The sequence below is a fragment of the Chaetura pelagica genome, unplaced genomic scaffold, assembly GCF_000747805.2.
Source record: "Chaetura pelagica isolate M959 unplaced genomic scaffold, ChaPel_1.0 scaffold206, whole genome shotgun sequence".
Taxonomy (NCBI): Eukaryota; Metazoa; Chordata; class Aves; order Apodiformes; family Apodidae; genus Chaetura; species Chaetura pelagica.
In genome coordinates, this window is record NW_009953801.1 from 348621 (window position 1) to 370559 (window position 21939).

Consider the following 21939-nt stretch of genomic DNA (forward strand, 5'->3'; position numbering starts at 1 on the left):
GTAGGTTTCACCTGATTCAGGAAAGGGTTTGCTAAGTCCAGCTTCCCAAAGCTCATGAGGACAAAATATCAATTAAAGAGAGTTGGTGGAAGTGTCAAAGGGCAGGTTGGATGGGACTGGGAGCAACCTGGTCCAGTGGGAGGTGTCCCTGGCAAGGGGACAACGTGATCTTACAGGTCCCTTCCAACCCAAACCATTCCACTGTTCTATGAAATTTCTCCAGTGTCTTAAATATTGGTCAGTGCTCCTGTAAGAAGAAAAAGCCACCATTTAGGTCACTCAATCATTGCTGCTCTATTTTGGTGGTGGTTGTACCTTGGCAAGTCTTGGGAGGTTGACTGAGGTCTCAGCTATGGCTCAACTGTGCTGAGTTTGAGGTTTTAATATGATTTACATTTCTAGCCCCTGGCTGGCAGGAAGAACATCCCCATGCAGCATAAAAGGCTTATTTTGTCTGCTGCACATTTTCCTGCTGGAATCTGCCATCAGTGCAGATGGGAACAGCATCCCATTCCGTGCTGATGAGGTGCCAACGCACCATCCAGCTGCCCAGGAGAGAGGAAACTGTTGCCTCCTGCCCCAGATGGAGAGCAGCTTTTGGAGCACTGCTCGGTGCCATTGCTCTGGTGCTGACAAATTCCCAGCTTCAGAAATCATGAGCCAGATGCTAATCAGGAAAAAACAACCCTGAAGTGACTTGCTTTGAAGAGGGATCCCAGAACCGCTGAGCCTTCGTGTGCTGCAAATGTGCATCTTTATCTCAGCATTCATCCAGTGCCTGTAGTGTCAGCAAACTATTACCAGGCCAATTTTAAAGATGTTTTAGCTTCAGCTATAAAATGATGGTATCGCATAGGTTGTTAGAGTGCAAATCTGATACTTATCATCCAAAATGCTGGGAAGTTAGCAAAGCAGTTCCTGGGCTGGCGGGATGCAGAGCAGCAGGGCTGCAGCTGGGGAGGAAATAATCACCAACATTACCCAGCAAAGAAAAGACAACATGCAAAAGTTTCTTAAAAGGAGAATTAAGGGTTGGGTTTTTTTTTTACATTTCTTTCCCATTAGGTTTTTTTAAAGTTGTGAAACCTCAGACAAGGGGGAAAAGAGTTGCATTTTTGTATTTTCAGTGGAGCTGTGTGTGTGTGTCCCTGTGCTTCTGTGTGTTCAGATCTCATCTGCAGCCCAGAAGCTCACTGGCCTCTAGCAGTGACAGCCCTTCCTTATCCTCCCACAACTCTGGGAATACTCTTTTCAGAGGACCAGGACCCAGGACCATGTCCATTCAGGTCATGAGTATCTCCAAGGATGGAGCAACCTCCTTGGTTCAAACACCCTTAGAGTAAAAAAGCTCTTTCTTAGGTTTAGAAGGCACAATATATTTCTATTGGTGAGGGTTCCCACTGCAAACATTTTTCCCTTTACTTTTTACACTTAGAGCAGGCTGGAAAGGTTTCACTCCATTTTAAAGAAATACAGCCAGTGTGAGAAGCAGATCAGACACCTTGCAGTGTTGCTAAAAATGGTAGCAGGGTTTTGCCTTTAAGAAACACATCAACTTTTACAGCTGAGTTTTATTTTTGTGCACATAGAGGACAGACAGGCCATGAACTACCTTGATTTTACTTAGACATCTTAAGCTTGTCTTTCCTAGGAGCATCTGGGGTAGGCACAGAACTGATTTCTCTAGAGCAGTTAGGAAGTGTGTAAAGACCAACAAGACATTTTTGGTGTCTTGGTTGTGTTTGCTGACTAACTAAGGAGGAGAAGGTTTCTCCAGGTTTCTTCCATAGTTAGGAAGTGTGTAAAGACCAAGACCTTTTTGGTGTATTGGTTGTGTTTGCTGACTAACCAAGGAGGAGAAGGTTTCTCCAGGTTTCTTCCAGGGGAGGAATCACCCTCTGGACGTGCCCATATCTCTGCAGTGACTTTGGAGACACTCCATCCAATTACACTCTTAAAGGAGGTGTCAAACTTTTAGATCACTGAAATTAAGCCACATTAATCCAACCTGTGAAGTTATTTTGTTTGGGTTACACTCCTTGTACATGATGCAGAGCACATCACCTTTAAATTAAGACCCAGGCCTGGAGAGTAACCTGCTAGTATATAAAAAGAACACCTTCCAATACACCAGCCTGCTGGTAGCCATCTGAACATCCAAAATCTATGATTCTAGGAACATAAGGAGACTATTAGAGCAGGAACACCTCAGTAATGAGCTCTTTACAGTGCACCCTGCCATCCCCAATGGGAGCTATAAATACAAAATACAAATTCCACAGTATCCAGTCCCATAAATCAAAAACTTACCCATGGTGCAAGCATTTCACAGGGACATCCCTCACCTGCCATGCATCATTTTCTCCTCTGGGAGACAAGAGCAATCATCCCAGTAGGAGTGACATTGATAATTACAGCTAAACATCACTTGATAAATTCTTTGGTAGATACCTAAGTTACTCTGCTAGTGATCACAGTTTGCTGAGTAAATACACACAGGGCAATGTAAGTAGCACTAATGAATGTTTTGTAGGCTCATACAAACCAGGTATGTCCCCCAGTAACAGCAGGTAGGTCTCATAGTAACCCTTGCAATATTATCCCCATCACTTTATGTCAATCTGTGTCAGCCTGCTGGATACAAACTAGCTGTCAAGTCCTCCAACCACTCCAAGGAAAACTTCAGCCCCTGCTGTTTCAGATGTGCATTTATGCTGAAATATTTTTGAAGTTAAACAGTGATTAAAAAAGCAAGTTTAGCTCTTTTCTGAGGGGGCAGGAAAGCCAACACCCCAGTGTTACAGCTGTGACAGAGTCAGTGGCAGAGAGACTGTGGTGCCCAGTTGCTTTGTGGTCTAGTTTGTGTGTTTTCATATGATGTTTAGGTACTCCCCAGATTCTGTATGGAAGAAAAGCATATCATTTTGGTTCTAATTTATTACTACTACTACTACTACCTTTCTAGCTCCAGAAAAAGAAAATGGGCACCATACAGGGCATAACTGGTAGGATTTGTACATTTGCACAGATACACATATCCAGTATTATCCAGTGTTATAAATAGTAAGTTAGATTAATTGCTATTATGGGAGGAAAAAAAACCTTGTCCTTGTAGCTCAGCAATATTTGCAGTGAAGATTCCTTGTCCTGTGCTAACCAAGAGATATGGACCCTTGATGAAAGGTTTTAGGTGCCAGTTGTCATTACCACAGTAACCAGCTTCCAAACACAGCAGCTGCACTTCCAGCATCCTTCTGGTTTATGCTTTTCATGGTTAAGAAAGCTCAGTTTGCAGCTTTTTTTTTACTGGGACATAAGGTTGCAGTCTCTGAAGGCCACCTCTTTGGTAAGCTGAGCAAGTGTCTGTGTTGGGGCAGATCTGTGGGAAGTTCAGCTGTCTTTGTACAAGTGCAGTTACACCTCACAGAAAGGCAGGCATGGAAGAAAACCCTTCAGCCCAAGCTCTTCTGCTGTGCCCTGCACAAAAACAGATCACTGAAAAATAAAATCATCAACAATCTGAAATTCCAGCAGGTTTTATTCTCTGCTGACTGGAGGAAGGGCAGGAAGATGAAGGGATCATCCATCTTGGCTCTAACCAAGCTCAAACGTTTGGCGACACTTTGTTCTCCTCCCGAGATTCTCCGCCAGCAAAACCTTCCTCTCAGCAGTAGCCAGGGTCAGCTGAGCACAGCAGTGATCACTTTCTGAGATGCAGAGGTTTTCCAGATGTTTCAAAGTCAGCCTTGGAGATTTCAGCCCTCCATGAACTCCCTTTTATGGCTAATTTAAGCAGCTCCCTGTGAGCCGGACAGGCAGCCCCTGCAGCCCCGCAGTGTCTGTGGCAGCGTGCTGGGGGGCTGAGAACACTGAGCTTTCTGGGCTTTTTTCTTTGGTTGTGGTGAGTTTTTTTCCTAGTTTCTAATGCTAGATAAGTCCAGCCTACCTCCCTCCTTTAATCCGTTTTTCAGCTTTTGTCAATGAGGCCAAAAAAGCTTCAAAAGAGCAGCCTGTTTTGCTCTGCCATGAACAGTCTGAGTTGCATGGCTCCAGGTTACGTGCTGATGGGAGTTTCCATGAATGCTCCTGTGGTTTTGTACAAATCAAATTTAATTCCCAGCAATTTCAGGTAATTCCAAGTTCAATCATTCGAGGATTTCACAAAATGAATGTTTCTTGGAGAGTGAAAGGTAATTTTATTGGTAAAAGCTATGAATTTATCTAATACATAGTGATGACTAAGTTTCTTCAGAAGGTTGCACTGGGGCAAATCACAGGTCATTCCTTTCAGAGTGGAAAGGTAAAATATCAGAGCTGCTAATTTAGAGCTTATTTGAAAACTTTGGATTCAGTCTAGAACTGGGAAGAATTCATGGTTGGGGTCACAACCCCATGTCTGTAACCACAGCCTGAGAAGGGCAGCAGAAAACATGGAGCACCACTCATTCTGGTGTCTGGCATTACCAGATCTACCTGTTTCTTGGAGATACAAGTTTATGTCAAATTTTCTGTTAATAACCTGCAATTCCAGCTGTGAGCTCAGCATCCTTCTGTCTCTCTCATGCATAAAGACTTACAGCAGAACTTCTTCCTTAGTCATCCATCCTCAAATGTACCCACCTGCAAACAGGGAGCACAGAACTCCAGACTCATTTCTCATTCAAGCCCAACTTCCAGTTTCTAGCAGTGCACAAGTTACCCTGGACCTAAACTTGGGTACCTGGTCCCATGGGTAAGGTACCTGTAGGCACTGGTGAGGTTTGGGTTTCATCCTGGTTTAGCCTATTAAGGTGTTAAGTAGATTAACTTCAATAATAAAGAATTCCAGGTGTAGAGGTTTTTGTAATTGTGCCAAGGGTCTGTGAAAGAAGAGTGCCCAGTTACCAGTTTCCCCAAAGATTCCCAGTATCCATCAGTCCTGCCATGTCATGCAGGACATTGCACAGACCCAGAGAAGAACAGACAGAAAGAACATTTCTCAGCAATGTTGTCTCAAGGTTTCCCTGCTATGTTGGCAAAATCCTTTTGATGCCTGGCAAGGTGAGGGGTTGGCATGGCTTGTTCATGCCAAGGGGTGGGGACCAGGCAGAGGTGGGATGCAAGATGAAGGGAACTGCTGCACTGCTGCTCCTCTGTCTTGGAGAGCACAGCTCCAGGAGAGCTGCATCGAGGACCAGCCATGCTGGGGCATCCCTGTCCAGTCAATGAATGTGGCCTCTCCAGCAGGGGTGTGCTGGCAGCTTTTTAGGACAGCACACTTCACCTTCCTTGGTCATTGTCTTACATTTCTTTGAACTGTGTCCTCCCTAGCAGAGGATTGATGTCTTTTCATGACTCATGTCTTTTCATAGTTGTGTCTCTGGGTCCAATGAGATCAAATCTCTTCTCACAAACTTGCTGTGTTGATGTTTTCTCCTATTTAAAAGGAAAATTGCCATTTCTAAGAAGAATGCAAGTGCTGTGTGTTTCTTAAGCCTCATGTGTACATGGACATCTTAAATTGAAGAACAGCACTATTCATTGAGTAGAAGGGTAATTCACTACTTTAAGTATTCTTAAACAGTGCTAAAATAAAATTGTAAGGGATGAGCAAGGTCTGAAGCAGAACTGCTTTTGATGAATTCTTCCCTTCTGCAGTTCTTGCTGCATTCCTGTACAAAGGCACTGCCCTGGAGCTCTGCTGTGCAGCTGTCCCCATCCTTACAGTATCTGCACCACCAATCTAGGTTTGATGCTTAATTACAGCATCTTGTTGCCCAGGCTGCAGGTACTGGTGATGGAGCACAGACATCCTGGATGGGACAGGTTGTGGTTCCTCACTGAAACCATTGCCTTTGGGTGGCCAGGGAACCACAGAGTTTGCTCAAAAAGGAAGTTGGTTTTCTGGCTGGCTCAGTTTAGGAGCCATGATCCGGGTCTAGAGGGGGAGGGAACAGTGGGAAATTTAGGATAATTTGAATATTGATGAATAGAATTTCTTCTTTGTGCTAATTTTATTTTTGCTCTGTCTTCCAGCTCCAGTAAATCCACATCTACGTAAGTATTGCTTTAACTTTGTAGCTTCTATGTGTATGAAGAACTGTCCTTGCATCTGTGCTCCCTCACAGTTAAAAAGTCAGTGATAAATTTTTCCCTTCCACTGACAGCCCAAGGATTGCAGGGACAACCTTAGTTTTGTGTGCAAGCAGGGCTGGAGGTGTCATTGCTCTTGTTCTGCCAAGGTGCTAAAATGGGAGGGAGGGAAGGAGGGAAGGAGGGAAGGAAGGAGGGAAGGAAGGAGGGAAGGAAGGAAGGAAGGAAGGAAGGAAGGAAGGAAGGAAGGAAGGAAGGAAGGAAGGAAGGAAGGAAGGAAGGAAGGAAGGAAGGAAGGAAGGAAGGAAGGCTTATGGCTCCAGCTCCTTTTTCTTTGACGCTTTCTGAAACAGTTGATCTCAAGGAAAATGCAACTGTTCTAAAACTAACCTCCATCTGTGGGCATTGCAGCTCAGAATGTAAGGGTGAGGCCATGGTCTAGTCGTGGGAGTAGCTAAGAACCTGAAAACTCAAATGCTGTGCAGGAAGTCTGCACCTCAGCAGCTACAGTAAAACCATTTTCCCCCCTAAGAACTGCATTTGCAGTCCTTGAGTTATTTTGCTGGTTCCAAGCATATTCAGGAGCTCATCTCCAGCTTTAAAACAAAAAGAAGAATGTTTGTTCATGCAGTGCAGGCAGGAATCATGGACCTCATGCACACAGAGACATGTGGAGACCTAAAGTGTAACTGGGGGGTGAAAGGGTTTAGACAAATTCACAGAGCAGCTTTACAGGCAGGGCTGAACATAGATTTGCTGCCTATGGATTTGCTGATGTGCTGGTGCTCAAGCATGGTGCAAGGGGAAAGGACTTCTCTCACAGCTTGGGCACCAAAACCCCACAATCATTGCAGAGAGGAGACTGGGCTGGAGCTTTCCCTGCCCCAGAAAAACCACCCTGTTCCTCACAGTCCCCACATGTTGCTCCTTCATTATTTTCCTCCACGCTACAGCAGATGCATGTTTTGCTGTCAGAAGAAGATATTCTGCCACTGCTCTTGTTTTTAATAACGTGTGAAAAGCATCCCAGTGGAGGGGCTGGGAAGGGGTGGGTGGTTCCCACCCAGCAGAGCAGCACCCAGCTGGGCAGCAGCTTCTGTCTCCATCTCTCACACACCAGCAAAGCTCTTCTGTAAATGTTGAGCTTATTTGCAGAAGATCTTGTGCAATGCATTAAGCATGAACCAGGGGTTAGATCAAAGCTCACAGGAGCTGAAGGAACCTCTCCCATTGACTTAAATGAGCAGCAGATCAGACCCTTGCTAATTAATATATTAAATCTATCTACTCTATGATGTTAAAAAGCCCCACATTGCAATCCCAAGTGCTTCACACTGTAGTCCTCTATGATTTTAAGATCTGAAGCTGTCTCATTTTCAAAATATCTCTCTATCTCCAGCAGGCAGGTGGTAGAGAGTGGGTGGCATTGGATGGCCCTTGTGATGGGGAGTGTCAGCTCAGGGGAGGGAGGACAACCCAGGCATCCTGCCCATGTTTCCTTCACCTGCTTTCTAGATCTGCCTCCTTCTGCACTGGGGGTGTTGGGAAAGTTTGCCTTTGACAGGGAAGAAATCTTGGTCTGCAAATGGGTTTAAACCTGAAAGAGAGAGTCTGTCTCCCATAGCAAATCCAATCTCATCATTAGCTGGGCTTTCCACAAAAGTTCTGAGGTTTTTCTAAACCTGTTGGGCTGAGTTCTGATTTTATTGGCAGTGTTGTGAATGAAAAGGAAGAGCTGTACTCAACTGGGACAAGGTATCTGTATTGGAAACTGAAATCATATTCTTTCTGCTCCCATTCTGGAATAATCACATTGCATATATCCCTCCTTTTTGTGAAATGTCTGCAATACATAAGCAAGTAGCATCAAGTTACTTAAATACTGAGATGTAGCCTCAGATCTACATTTTATTTTGTAACATATAAGCCATTTAATTTAAACCATAAGGATTTCATATCAATTAGTGGTATTAGATGTTACACCTGAATAATGGAAGAGATAAGATATTAGAGTCCAATTCAACTTGAATTTTGTGGAAATGGGTGTTAAAAAATCATACTACAATGAAGAGTGTTTCACCTTGAGAACTGTTTCAGATTTTGCCCTAATTGACAATGAATTTATTACTAACCTGAACCCACTGCCAGAGCTGGCATGTGCTTTAACAAAACCTGACCACTCTCTTTCATGTTAATGAACACTATAGTGGTGTGAGAGCTGTCGTGAGCTGGAGCACCCATGGGTGCTTGGGAAAGTGCTGAGTGTTCCTCCTGCACTCAGTCTGCCCCATTAATGAACAGCTCAGGACCATCCAGATCTATTTAAATGTTCCTACTTCTTTCCTGAGAAAAGTGCTGAGGCAATCCTGGGGAACTACTTCCCATTTTTATTCTTCTGCCCTTTTTTTCCAGAAGTGTTGAGTGCCCAGAATATTTAGAACTAACCTTTCCCACTGTGTTCCAGATGGTGGAGTCCCACATGAAACCAGTGCTTTCCTATGAAATAAATGGCAAACTTTTACTTACCTTTTTTTCATCTGCCCTGAAGATTTTAATTTATTTTTTTAAAACTGTTATGCTGATGTGGAATTTCTTGATGAAGCTCTGAGGGCATGATGCAACATGCAAATGCAGCTTTTAAGGTACTGGAGGGGCAGTGTTAGAAACTGCTGAATGGTTGAAAATGTTCGGTGTTGGTTCACTTTGCTGATCTGGCAATCAGAGCTTTTCTCCTTTAGTTACTGTTTTGCCCTTTAATGTCACCACGCTGTGTAGAAGAAGTGGCACCATTCTTGCTAGAAGAAGGGTTTGCATAAATGGAATTGGAAGCCCAATGTACAGAACAGAGGGTAAACCAAGGAAATCCGGAGCTCAAGTCGTGTAGAAGGGGTTGTTGGAGATGTGAGGCACAGGTGGCATGTTGTGCTTCATTTGGGTCCTTGTGTTTTCAGCTTTGTCAGGGTCTTTGCATTCTCTTCCTGGTCTTTGGGATAAGGATGGAGATGTTGGTCTGTATCTATTCACATGCTCCTCTTGCCAAGGCCTTTGGATGTCACCTGCCCAAGTGTGTTGCCCATGGCCTCCTTCTCTGAGCTGCTCATCTCTCGGGAAGATCCACAATCAGGCCTCTACTTGTATTTCTTCTCTGCAATGCCCACAATGGTGCTTCTCCATGCAATGATTTTTCTATATTGCCACTTTTTCATCAGTCAAAATTCAGGATTCAGAAGACCTTGCATTCCAGAAGCAAGCCAGGGTGCAAGGTTCTGCAGTGGGCTCCACCATCAGGCTGGTGGTTTTCAGCCATTTTGCAAGTTAAGGAATTGTCCTTGAGGAAATTAATTCTTCTGGATGATCTAATAAAGTTGATGGATTTGCTGAGAAATCAAGTCAATCTGCTTCAGGTGCTGACAGCCAGGGAAGCTGCCCTGGGCTGTGTTCTGGTGATGACCTGGTGTTACTGCACAGTGCTTTCTGCTGACTTGTGGAGAGGGCACAGGATGTGTTGCTTGTTGGACAGGCAGAAGCAGAGTGAGGAAGACTTGGAAATCACTCCTAATGCACCTGGTGGTTTGGAATGAATTTTTTAAGGCTGTTTTTTCAGTCTGTAGTATTGCCTGATTTTACCAAAGCTTCAGGCCAGCATCCTTGCTGAGTGGTACATACCCAAGCTAAGCTCCAGGCCCCTCTGTCTTCACTGCTTTACTCTGAAGCTCCAGTGGCTTAAGTGGATTTACAATTCACCGAAAGCCCAAACGTGCAAACATTTATATACCTTCTCAATTCAACACCAGTGAACAATCCCATGACGCCTGGTGTCAGAGTTCCTCCTAACAATGAATACAAATTGCAGCCCTGGAAGGAGGGCCATAGATGACACAGTGTGCAGGCAGCTGCCTGTTCCCTCGAGAAGAGCTATCTGCTTGTTTTCTCAGATAAATCAATTGACTTTCCTGGAAGAGTAAACTCAGCAGGAACTGTTCTTCTGCATAAAATTAAGCTTTTGCACATTTGACTACATGGGGCCTTGCTCTGTTCTGAGGTGAAAGCTGAACCTTGAAGTTTTCATTTGTTTTGGCTCCTAAATGTCTGGCAGTAGGGCTTTTATCTCATCCCATCACAACCCAGCAGGCAGGGTCACTGGACTGGTGTGTCTCACAGACCTCTGTATTGCAAAGGAGAGGACCCCAGTAGACCCCAGTAATCCTCTCAGGGGCTCTTGGCATTTTTAGTCTTTAATCCTAAATTTTAACCACTTAACCTCAAGTACATAACAGAAATCTTAGTGGAAGTCTAGGAGAGCTTTCATGATATGGTCACTTATCCTGTCCAGATAGGTTCAGATAGACCTAAACCTTCCTCCCAGGTATTTGTCTAATTGGTTATTACAATCCAGTGATTGGCACTCAGTGCTCTCCCTGAGCAATCTACTCATGTGATTCACTGTCCTGATTCTAAGAGATTTTCTTCATGTCTAAGGCTCCTTTGCTCTCATTTCAGCCATTACTTGCTTTCCCATCCCTATTGAAAACCAAGAATAATTTAGGAGATGTCACTTGGAGATAATGTTTCCATTGTGAAAAGCTGCTGTTCTCTTTTCCCTGATGTTCTTATCCCTAAACCAAAATAGCTCACTTCTCACTCTTTTTCCCCCATAGTTCATGTTTTACAGACATGCTGCCTGTTCTTGTCAGCTTTTTAAGAATGCTGGCTGGGTAAGAAGAAAAAAAGTCTCTAAGGGCAATTGTATATATCTGGATATGTGAGGAGGAGCTGTACAATAGAATTTGAATATTATTTCAAGTATGTCTGTTTTCCAGAGCTATTAATAAGCATCATCCCACAGCGTGTTTGTTATAATTGAGAAGTACTTTGACAAACAGGCATAAGAGGAATAGCTTCAAACACTAAATCTCTGCTGATTTGCTGCCTTGGCAGGAGAGTTCCACTGTGGGTTTGAGGATGGTAACATTTGCCTTTTCACTCAAGATGACACAGACAATTTTGACTGGACAAAACAAAGCACTGCCACCAGAGACACAAAATACACCCCCAACACGGGGCCCAACGCGGATCGGACGGGCTCCAAGGAAGGTAAGTTCCTGGGGTGCTCCTGGGCCCCTGCCCTGGGGAGCTCTTCTGCTCTGTCCTCTTCAGGACAGCCAGTTCAGCCAGCCATGACATTTTTCCTTATTGTTCCAAGAAGCAGCATATCTCAAGGACTTCCAAAAGGAAAAGCCAGTGCTGAGGCTGGTCCCCAAGCACAACCCACTAACAGGGCCATTAACCATCTTGTCTTGTTTCCATTGTGCCATTTCCAAAGCCATTGCTTTCACCTTACATTCTAGTGGGGAGGTATTCTGGCACATATTGAAATATTCTTCTGCTTTATGGCATTTAAATTCTAACTGGGGCTCTCTCAGACTGTCACAATGAGATGTTTTTATTGTTTGGGGTTTTTTCTGCCCCATTTTCACTTCAGGTGTTGCTAAAACGTGTGATTTTCAATCTGCTAGCCCAATTGGCAGAAGTGTGCCATCTTGACTGCAGTGTGTTTTTGCATTTGAAAAGCCAGACATACTGTGCTGAATTTACCAAGTACTGCAGTAACTCACCTTAGTTAATTGTGTGCCCCCTGCTTGCACTACGAAAGGGGGGAAAAAAATCCCACCACATTGTATTTGCTTGGTTGGGTGAAGTGAATAGTTTCTCTGTGGTTGGCACAGTCCAGGATCAGAATAAATGCCTATTGTCTTGTTTTGAAAGGGAGCTTTCAAACATGTGATTGACATGGGCAGTTGAAAACGTTTGTTCAGAGTTTTCTATCAAGATCTTTATTTTAAGAGCCCTCCCTGCTCACTGTTTACAGGAACATATTGCAACCTCGAGACTGAAGTCTGAACCCCCTCCTAAAGACTTCTTCCTTTTCTTCTGCATACACAATGTTACATCGATTTCAAGTTGTTTACCAGCACTGACCTGCTAGCCCTGATTTTACTCTTGGTAGAAAACATGTCTTTGAAGCAGTTGTGCAAAACACATGAGCTCAATAGAGACGAAACCTGTGCCAGAAGCCGCGGTGATGTCGGATGAATGTGAATAATTAATCCGGATGCTTTGTAGCCCTGGTGTCCACCTGCCTGGATGTGTGTTGGGTTTTGCAGACTGCAGCCTAACGATTTCCATTTGGCCTTCCCCCAGGTTTCTACATGTACATCGAGACCTCCCGGCCCAGGCTGGAAGGAGAGAAGGCCCGACTTGTTAGTCCCGTCTTCAGCGTCGCTCCGAAAAACCCTTACGGAGCTACAAACACAGCCTATTGCTTTAGCTTCTACTATCACATGTATGGACAGCACATAGGTGAGAGGAAGCCAGTGGCCTTGTCTTTTCTCTTGGGGACAAACGGGGAGAAATGTCCACTTGCATGAAAGGAAAGCACGGCAGCACTGCCAGCACCTGCAAGGGCCAGTTGCAAGCAAAGCTAGAAGGGATGTACCTGGTAGTGACTTCATTGTGTTCTCCACTCATCAGCCCACTAGCAGGGGCCCCTCCTAAGGCTGGGGAGTGTTTTGTGCATGTGTGAGGTTGTGAGCATGGGGACTTCAGAGCCCAGAGACAGAAGAGGGGATATTTTTGAGGACTTTGCCTGACACTAACCCAGTGTTTTGAGTCACTCCTCCAGAGCCAGGATGGAGCAGCCATCAGCAGGGCTCCCCCCATGGGGCAGCTGGAGCTGCATGGCCTGTGGGGAGATGCTGTGGCACATGTTTCCTTGGTAAAAGTCACAAACAGGTCCCTCACAAGCTGTGGGAATGTGTATTTTCAAGGTGTATCTGTCAGCCTATTGCTTTAGCTTCTACTATCACATGTATGGACAGCACATAGGTGAGAGGAAGCCAGTGGCCTTGTCTTTTCTCTTGGGGACAAACGGGGAGAAATGTCCACTTGCATGAAAGGAAAGCACGGCAGCACTGCCAGCACCTGCAAGGGCCAGTTGCAAGCAAAGCTAGAAGGGATGTACCTGGTAGTGACTTCATTGTGTTCTCCACTCATCAGCCCACTAGCAGCCTCCTAAGGCTGGGGAGTGTTTTGTGCATGTGTGAGGTTGTGAGCATGGGGACTTCAGAGCCCAGAGACAGAAGAGGGGATATTTTTGAGGACTTTGCCTGACACTAACCCAGTGTTTTGAGTCACTCCTCCAGAGCCAGGATGGAGCAGCCATCAGCAGGGCTCCCCCCATGGGGCAGCTGGAGCTGCATGGCCTGTGGGGAGATGCTGTGGCACATGTTTCCTTGGTAAAAGTCACAAACAGGTCCCTCACAAGCTGTGGGAATGTGTATTTTCAAGGTGTATCTGTGTTTTTTTAGCCACAGCTCTTTCAACACATGCATGTAATTTGTTTGTATAGTATGAAAAAAAAAAAAGGGGGGGGGGGTGGAAATATAAAAGTGCCAATGACAGACAAACAGTTTTTCTAGATCCTGTAAATCCCAGTAGGTTGTCCAGTGCTTACCAGTGTGTCAAGAGGCTTTCCAGTGCCAGGCTGACCTGACTTACTGTATCTTACATATATTTCAAAGACAAGCACACCCTTACTCTATGTTCTGGTGGTTGCTTCAGGAAGCCTCCCTCCAGGCAGAGTTCAGGCTTTAGGTAGAGCAGACAAGTTCACTTAGTTTTTGGTTTGTTGTCTGTGCACTGCTGAGCATGTGAGCACAGCCCCAGGTTTCAATTCTCCTGGCTCTACATTGCAGCAGGAGCTTGGCTGTTTGTTGGAAGGCAGTGACTGAGCCATGCCATGCTCAGGGAAAAAACCATCAGCTGCCCATAGGGTCATACACGAAGAGTATCTCTGGCACAGGGGAGTGAAGAGCAAAGTTACAAACATAAAAGCTGAAAGAGTTTTTCTGGAATGCCTCTGGGGTTGGCATAAAGTATAAGAAAAGCAGCCACAAAGGCCAAGGTCTGTCCATGAAACAGTTGGGGCAATTCTGGGTTTTCTTCTGGGCTGCCTTTTCAAGAGGTGTTGGTGTCTTTAGCTTTTTGTCTGAGATTGCCCTCTCTTATTGAAGTGTAATATCTTGAACTGAACTGTATGGAGCTGGCTGATGGAGCTGACCCACAGGTGACAATGGTGACAGATGGTCAGGGATCACAGTTACACGGGGCTCGTTCATGACAACCTGGACACCTAGTTGTCATAAACCAAAATTGCTCAATATCACTTACAGAATCATAGAATGGGTTGGGTTGGAAGGGACCTTATAGATCATCTAGTTCCAACCCCTGCATGGGCAGGGACACCTCCCACTAGATCAGGTTGCTCAAGGCCCCACTTTTCCTCTTCTATGTTAAAAAATACAGTTACCATCATCTTAGCTCGTGTTCAAAGTGATCTACTTTTGAATAGATTTGTACAAAATTACTTATTATCACTGAATTGAGAGCAGACTGACAGAAAAAGAGTAAATGAATAATGTCAGCCATGTGTTTGCATGCATGCTCATACACATCCACTACATTCAGCATTTTAATTCCCCATAATGACAAAATGTTATGAAACACATGAGAATACAAATGCGTACAAGAAATAAATGATGAAATCAGCAAATAAATTCCCCAGCTGTGAACTCTGTCACTGAAATTGTTCAGATGAGGATAATGAAGAGAAAAGAAAAACCTAGTAAGTGATGCAGTTCTAAGACTTCAATGATTTAAGCACATGATTATTGTATGAATAGTCATATTGATGAGGCAATTACTTGAAGGAGTCTTTAAATGTTTGTAGTCTCGGAAATTACTCTGAGTAAGGAAAGGGATTTGCCCAGATGAAACAAATCTACTCATGACAAGACTGACATGGGCTTCCTGGAGGGAGTCCAGCTTGGAGCTACAGAGATGGTGAAGAGACTGAAGCTCCAAGTATCCCCCATGAGGAAAAGCTGAGGGAGCTTGGACTGCTCAGCGTGAGGAGGAGGCAGCTCAGGGAGATCTCATCAATGTGTATTAATTCCTGAAGAGAGGGTGTAAAGCATTTGGAGCTCAGAGGTGCTCAGGGACTGGAGAACAGACAATGGGCACAAATTGGAATAGAGGCAATTCTATTTCAGTATAAGAGAAAATATAATTTATTTTGGTTCACTATGAAGGTGCTCAAACACTGGCACAGGGTGCCCAGACAGGCTGAGGTCTCTGTCCTTGGAGATATCCAAAATCCAATTGCACATAGTCCCAGACAACCTGCTCTAGCCAGCCATGCTTTGGGCAGGGGGTTGGACATCTCAGTCTCCATAGGTGCCTCTAAGCTGAGCAATTCTGTGGGAAATATTTAATTGTTAATACATTTTTCAGAGGAATTACATTTTATTAAGGATTAGTCCCCTGTGGATAATTCTAAATCTCATTGCTAAAACAGATTGACTCTGTTATCACAGCCTGGACCCTTCACTGCTGTTCTGGAATTTGCAGGCAACTTAGAGAAAGAGCTTCTGATCCCTGTTTGGGAAGGGCTGTCATGTGCACTGCCAGAGCACTGGGGCCTTCCCCAGAGCAGGGTAGGAACTGCTGGCTGAGACCTCCTGTACGATCCCTGTGCTGAAGCCTCTCTCTTTTGAATAACCTTGAGCTGCTGATTCTTGACCTGACTTCACTGACAACTGGAAGTGTCTTGCAGGGGAATTTGCCTTAAATAAATCCCAGCCTGTTCCTTCTGAACACTGAAAGAGCTAGCAAGGCAGTGTGTTCAGAGAATAGACATCAGACATTAAACTTTGATAGCTCATCCCAAGTGCTGTAGCACTGTGCAGCAAACCTTGGTGCTGCAAGTCAGCATTTCTGCTGGGTTGCTTTATTCTCCCTGGGTGTCAGTGTCCATCAGATCTCCACTCAGTTTTAGGGTTGTAGTTCCCATTTCTCCAGGGGCAAAGTACATGGGGCTGGAGCAGCTCTGCTCTGGAACCAGGCTGGGAGAGTTGGGGTGTTCAGCCTGGAGAAGAGAAGGCTCCAGGGAGACCTTAGAGCAGCTTCCAGTGCCTGAAGGGGCTCCAGGAAAGCTGGGGAGGGGCTTGGGACAAGGGCAGGGAGGGATGGGATGACGGGGATGGATTAAAACTGGAAGAGGGGAGATTTAGGTGAGATATTAGAAAGAAACTCCTTAGTGTGAGGGTGGTGAGAGCCTGGCCCAGGCTGCCCAGGAAAGCTGTGGCTGCCCCATCCCTGGCAGTGCTGAAGGGCAGGTTGGATGGGGCTTGGAGCAGCCTGGGCTGCTGGGAGGTGTCCCTGCCCATGCAGGGGGGTGGGACTGGATGACCTTTAAGGTCTCTTCCCACCCAAAGCAGTCTGGGATTTGATGATTCTGTGCTCATAAAGATGTTTTTACATTTCTGACAAGGTTTTGAAAGATCCCTGATAACATGGAAAATCACCCTGGAGTGATGCTCTGTTGCTGGTATGGGCTTGTCCTGGAGGCTTAGTGGAAAGGTGTTTCATCCAGGAGTCTTAAAACGAGTGACCACAGTGACATCAGTTTGAGAAGATGGCTGTTGTGCTGTAATGAAAACAAACAGCCTACCAGTTTATCCAGCTCAGCTCCTGTGCCTGCTGTTCAGGTCTCCAGTGTCTCTGGAGAAGAGGCTGGAAATTTCTGCAGTGATAAGGAGAGGTACTTGGGAGTCTGTGCAGGGAGCAGAGCGTGGATCCCAGACTGGTGCTCAGGCTGCAGCAAAGCTCTGAGGAGATAAACAGGCACCTTCAACCCACGCCGTGGCAGTTAGATTCAGAAAGATAAGGTGGTGGTTTTTTTTTACCTGAAATAGATGGCTCTTCCTTACAAGTCAGGTTGTAATTCCTGACAGATCACACAGAGCTAACTCAGAGAGTGCTGCCTGCCAGAGAGAGCATGTGCTTCACTCCACAGCCTTCCCAGGGAGAAGGCAGATTATCACTAAAGAGTAAGAGAAATAGAACCTCCCATTACATGATTTGCAGCAAACAATACACTGTTGCTGGGGAACAGGAAAATGAAGAGGTGCTGTTCTTTTCATGTCTGTGTCGAGACAGAAAGGGGCTGTGGTTCCCTTGTAGCTGCCACCATCTTTTAAGGGAGCCTACAGGAAAGCTGGCTTTTCACCAGAGAGGGCAGTGACAGGAAAAGGGGTGGTGGTTTTAAACTGGAAGAGGGGAGATTGAGGTTAAACATCAGGAAGAAATTCTTCACCGTGAGAGTAGGAAGGCACTGGAATAGGTTGCCCAGAGAAGCTGTGGCTGCCCCATCCCTGGCAGTGTTGAAGGGCAGGTTGGATGGGGCTTGGAGCAGCCTGGGCTGGTGGGAGGTGTCCCTGCCCATGCAGGGGGGTTGGAACCTGATGATCTTTAAGGTCCCTTCTAACCCAAACCATTCTAAAACAATCAGTATTTTTTATTTTTCCACCTAATCCCAAAAAGGAGTATTTCTCAGTGACACTTGAAGAGCAATATTTTTTCTTATCAGCAGAGAGTGCCATTCCAGGCAGGTCTTTGTGCACATCTCACAGTGAGGGACGGGCAGGTCCCTCCATACTAACCAACATCCTGTGCAATGACTGAGCACAGCTGGGGCAGTACTGGCTATTTTGTACTTTCAGTACCACTGCTATAATTCTGCTGTTAATTTGAAGAATTTGCATGACACAGAGAGGCAGAGCATGCTGTGAACAGCCCTGAATCTCTGTAGCCTCAGCAGTGACAGAATTCCATGCTTTTGATACCAAAGTCCTGAGTTATTCCAAAGAGCCCTGCAGTATGGGCTGTCTCAGCCTGCACAAACAAGTGAATAAAACATTCAGCAATTCATCCCTTGCTTGATAAGGGCATTGCTTTTTGTCTTGTTGAAGAATAGCTTTATATATAACTCTATTTTAGAACTTTTTGTAGTCTTGTCTCAGACCCTGCCTTTTCTCAGACTGTAGAAACAGCACAGTTGGAAAAAGTCTTGGAGAGAAGCAGATGGGAAGGAAGGGAGAATTGTTGCAGCTGAATAATGTCAAGCTGGCCCAAGAACTGCTGCTGCTGGTTGGAATCAGGCTGAGCAGCCCCTTGCTGGGAGCAGCCCTGCCCAGCCCTGAGATGTGTTATGGGGCTGGGCTTCTCCAGGAAACCCTCCTGAGAAATCACCCTCTTGCTAGCTCCTTCAAGCCCTTGTGGTGCACCCAGCAGTGGGTGTGCAGGCAGACCTTGTCCTTGTTAGAAGCTGTTTCCTTTCTCCTGCCTCTGCACCCTCCCCTGCAGCTGAGAAATCCAACAGCATTTTGGGAGGCAGGTGGGAGCTGCTGGGGCCTCCCAGTCTCTGGTGAGCTTGGCTCCCCCAGCTCCTTCACCAAAGATGGATGGTCTCATGCTGGGCACCCTGGTGAAACAGTCGTGATGAGAATATTTGCTGCTCCCTGATGCATGCAGCCTTGGGTTTTTCAAGGCAGTGAGTTTTGCTGTGGCTAGAAATAAGAACTTTTTCTTAGCAGGAGCTGAGTCACTTTGCAGCTGCCTCAGATCTGTGAGGCTTCCTTGCAAACCTCATTTGTGTGGGCTTCCCAGCTGCCATGCCTGGAGCCCTAGAGAGAAAGTGGTCTCATGTGAACTCGCCTGTCTGAACTGAGCAGTGATTTCCATGGTACAAAGAGACACCACTGCCCCACACATCTGCTGGTAACAGTGGTGGGCAAGAAGGAACAAAATCTCCCAACTCTGCATGTTACTGAACCCTGATAAATGAAGTCAAAGCATTTGCTGTCTCTTGGTGCACCAAGACAGTCTGGTTGCTGTTCATGGTCTGAGACAGTGAAGCTAACCAGAGAGAAGAGCTGCTGAATGCAGGCCATCTGCTACCTGTTGCAAGTAATGTCTGTGCTGGAGCCACTAACTTCATGGTTAGCAGCGAGGAAGGGACCCTGTGGGGCTTTTCTTTCCAGTGAGGGACTTTTCCAAGCTTATTTTAACTCAGAAGATTATGTTGTCCTTCAAAAATTCTCCTTAGCAAGAGTTAAGGGCATCACATCTATCCCTGAGGTAGGTTTGCCAGGCTCTATGGGCACAATGTCCTGAGGAAACAAGAACTTGGACCATCTTTATAAGCAAGAGCTGAGCAGAAAGCAACCGAGGTGCTCGTTTGCCCGTGGGTGAGGAGGTGATAAATGCCTGGTTTGCTCTACAGCACGTGAAACTCAGCTCCATCAGACAGCCTAACCAATGCCAGGTCTCCACCTCTCTTCCAGGAAGCCTGAACGTTTACCTGCGGTTGAAAGGCCAGACGGCGATAGAGAACCCCCTGTGGTCCTCAAGTGGAAATAAAGGGCAGCACTGGAACCAGGCCCGGGTTAATATCAACCCCCCAACTTCATTTCAGGTAATGGCTTGTGCATCCCCCACCAGGAACAGGAGTGTTCAGTTTTCAGAGGGGGGACACCTGTGTACAGTGACCCTTTCTTACTTTCTGACACCAGATCTCCCAGCTCCGTTTCAGCTCTGAAAGCTGCTTCATGGGCAGAGCTGCTTTCCCTGCTTTAAATCTTTAATGGCAGAACAGCAGCTAACTTGCTTGGTAACAAAATACCTTTCAGTTTGCAGAAGATGCTGGTAGACAATATAAAAATGTCTTGGGTTTTTTTTTTTAATTTCAGATTAGCAACTGGAATATAAAATTACATCCTGTGAAAGAATATTCAGGGTCCATTGCACGTTGCCTGTGTTTGAGGTCTCTAGAAATACGTGTATCTTATGCAGGACAATGAATGATCTCTGAGTCTTTGCTGAAAGGCCCCAAAGCAGCAGCACAGCCTGCACTGAGCTCCTGGCACAGGAGCCATGGGCTTCCCCACCAGGAGCATGCATGTTCTGGCAGGGTTTTACACATTTTATTCCTGGTTTGACAGTGAGAAGGTGATGGACTATTCTGGGCAGTTCTCAATTCAGCTGCTTGTAACTGGAGCAGACCCACATGGTGCTGTGTTCCCCAGGCTCCTCTGTTCCCCTCTCTGTGATCTCCAGGGCCCCTGGGGTGGAGGGGTCATTCAATGCAAGTCAAAGCTGCTGCCTTAAACATGCAGGTTGGGTTTTACTTTCTGGGTAATTTCTGGTCCTGACCCATTGTTTTTATTTCTATGTGTGAGAGGTAATGACAGAAGAGGGCCTGTAGCAAAAGGACAAGGGGTGATGGCTTTAAAATGAAAGAGGGGAGATTCAAACTAGGTATCAGGAAGCAATTATTTACACAGAGGGTGGTAAAACCCTGCCCCAGGTTGATCAGAGAGGTGGCAGATTCCCCATCCCTGGAAACATTCCAGGTGAGTTGAATGGAGCTCTGAGCAACCTGATCTGGTTGCAGATGCCCCTGCTCAATGCAGGGGGTTGGACTAGATGGCCTTGACAGGTCCCTTCCCACCCAAACCATTCTGTGATGATGTGATTCTAAGAGGAATGATTTGGCATGTGTGATGGCACAGGCATTGCAGGGAGGAATTGGAGGAAAACTGAAGGAGAGGAATGTGCAAAAAGTGTAGGGATCCGTGATTGAGGGGAACAGAGTGGCAGGACTGGGGAGGAGGGGTGCAGAGAACAGGGATATGAACATTAAAGTACTCCCAGAGCATGGGGCCAAGTACAAGGGGGCTGATCAAAGTGGGTGAGCTTTGCGTTGGTGAAGTCAGGATAAACCCAAGAAATCTGAACAGTGAAGGAGAGAAACATTATTTAGTGTCTGAACATAATAAAATGGACAGTAGAGGGACAGAAGAGATGACTGGGAAGGCTGAAAGCCAAGTGTTCATGGCTGTGTCTGAGAGGGATTCCTGAGATCTGGGTGAGCTTTAGCAGAAGTAGTGGAAGAGCAAGGACATTCATGCCAAGGATCTGGCACCAGCAATACAGAGGGTGCTGGGCTGCAAACCTGAGGTCACCTAAGCAGCACAGAGAGCTTTAAAATGGTATTCACTGGTGCCACTAGCTGGTCTGCAAAACTTACTCCTCTACTGGGCTATTTTTCACCTTTTACATAGTTATATTTAAAGGCCTCAGCATAAAATGAATGTAAAGCCATGAAGCTCTGCACAAATATAACAAATAAATGTCAGAGTGGTTGGAACCTTAAATTACTTTTTTAGCAGCTCTTACATCAAGCAAACTTTATTTTCCATTTAGGAGTCCAAGTAGGAAAGAATATAAACCTCCCAGTTAAATTTAAGGAGAGTGAATTGAAGTGAATCTTTGCAGTAAAACAGTACACTGACACAGAAATTAAAACTTTTTATAGGTTAATTTATATGGCTAAAAGTGCAGCCCAGATTTGTTTTATACCTTCCCAGTCCCTGTGATGTATAACAAAGCTTCTGCCATGCAGAACTGAGAGGACTGCTGTGCTTTGAATCAGAAAAAGTACTGCACAGAAGCTAGCTCAGTAAGATAATTCACTTATTAAGTGTTTTTTAAGAATAAGGAGCAAAAAAAAAAAAGAGCAGGAGCACAGCCACCACCTCCAGCTACACTTTCCTTAACACATTCTTGTGTTAGAGGCATTTTTGGCAAAAGAGGGTCTCATCTGCCCATAAGGAAATGACCCTGACAGGCCCCTGAGGTTTCCAGCCCCTTGCAATGTGTGTAAAGGGCTCACACCCCTGTCATCCTGCTGTCTGGAGACACTCGTTAGGCTCCAGGAGCATAAAAACTGTTTGAAATCCTGTTGAGGAATCATAGAATCATCAAACACAGAATGGTTTTGGTTGCCAAGGACGTTAAAGACCATCCCATTCCAACACCCCTGCATGGGCAGGGACACCTCCCAGCAGCCCAGGCTGCTCCAAGCCCCATCCAACCTGCCCTTCAACACTGTCAGGGATGGGGCAG

The 21939-nt window shown here is 45.7% G+C and overlaps 1 protein-coding gene across 1 annotated transcript in view; it reads left to right on the forward strand.

Moving 5' to 3' along the window:
- Window positions 1-21939, forward strand: part of MDGA2 (MAM domain containing glycosylphosphatidylinositol anchor 2) — a 330656-nt gene that overhangs the window by 303559 nt on the left and 5158 nt on the right. Inside the window, exons 12-15 of the mRNA XM_010001201.1 lie at window positions 6016-6036; window positions 11011-11166; window positions 12274-12432; window positions 19317-19447. Coding sequence (XP_009999503.1) covers window positions 6016-6036; window positions 11011-11166; window positions 12274-12432; window positions 19317-19447 — 467 coding nt within the window. The remainder of the gene's footprint in view (window positions 1-6015; window positions 6037-11010; window positions 11167-12273; window positions 12433-19316; window positions 19448-21939) is intronic.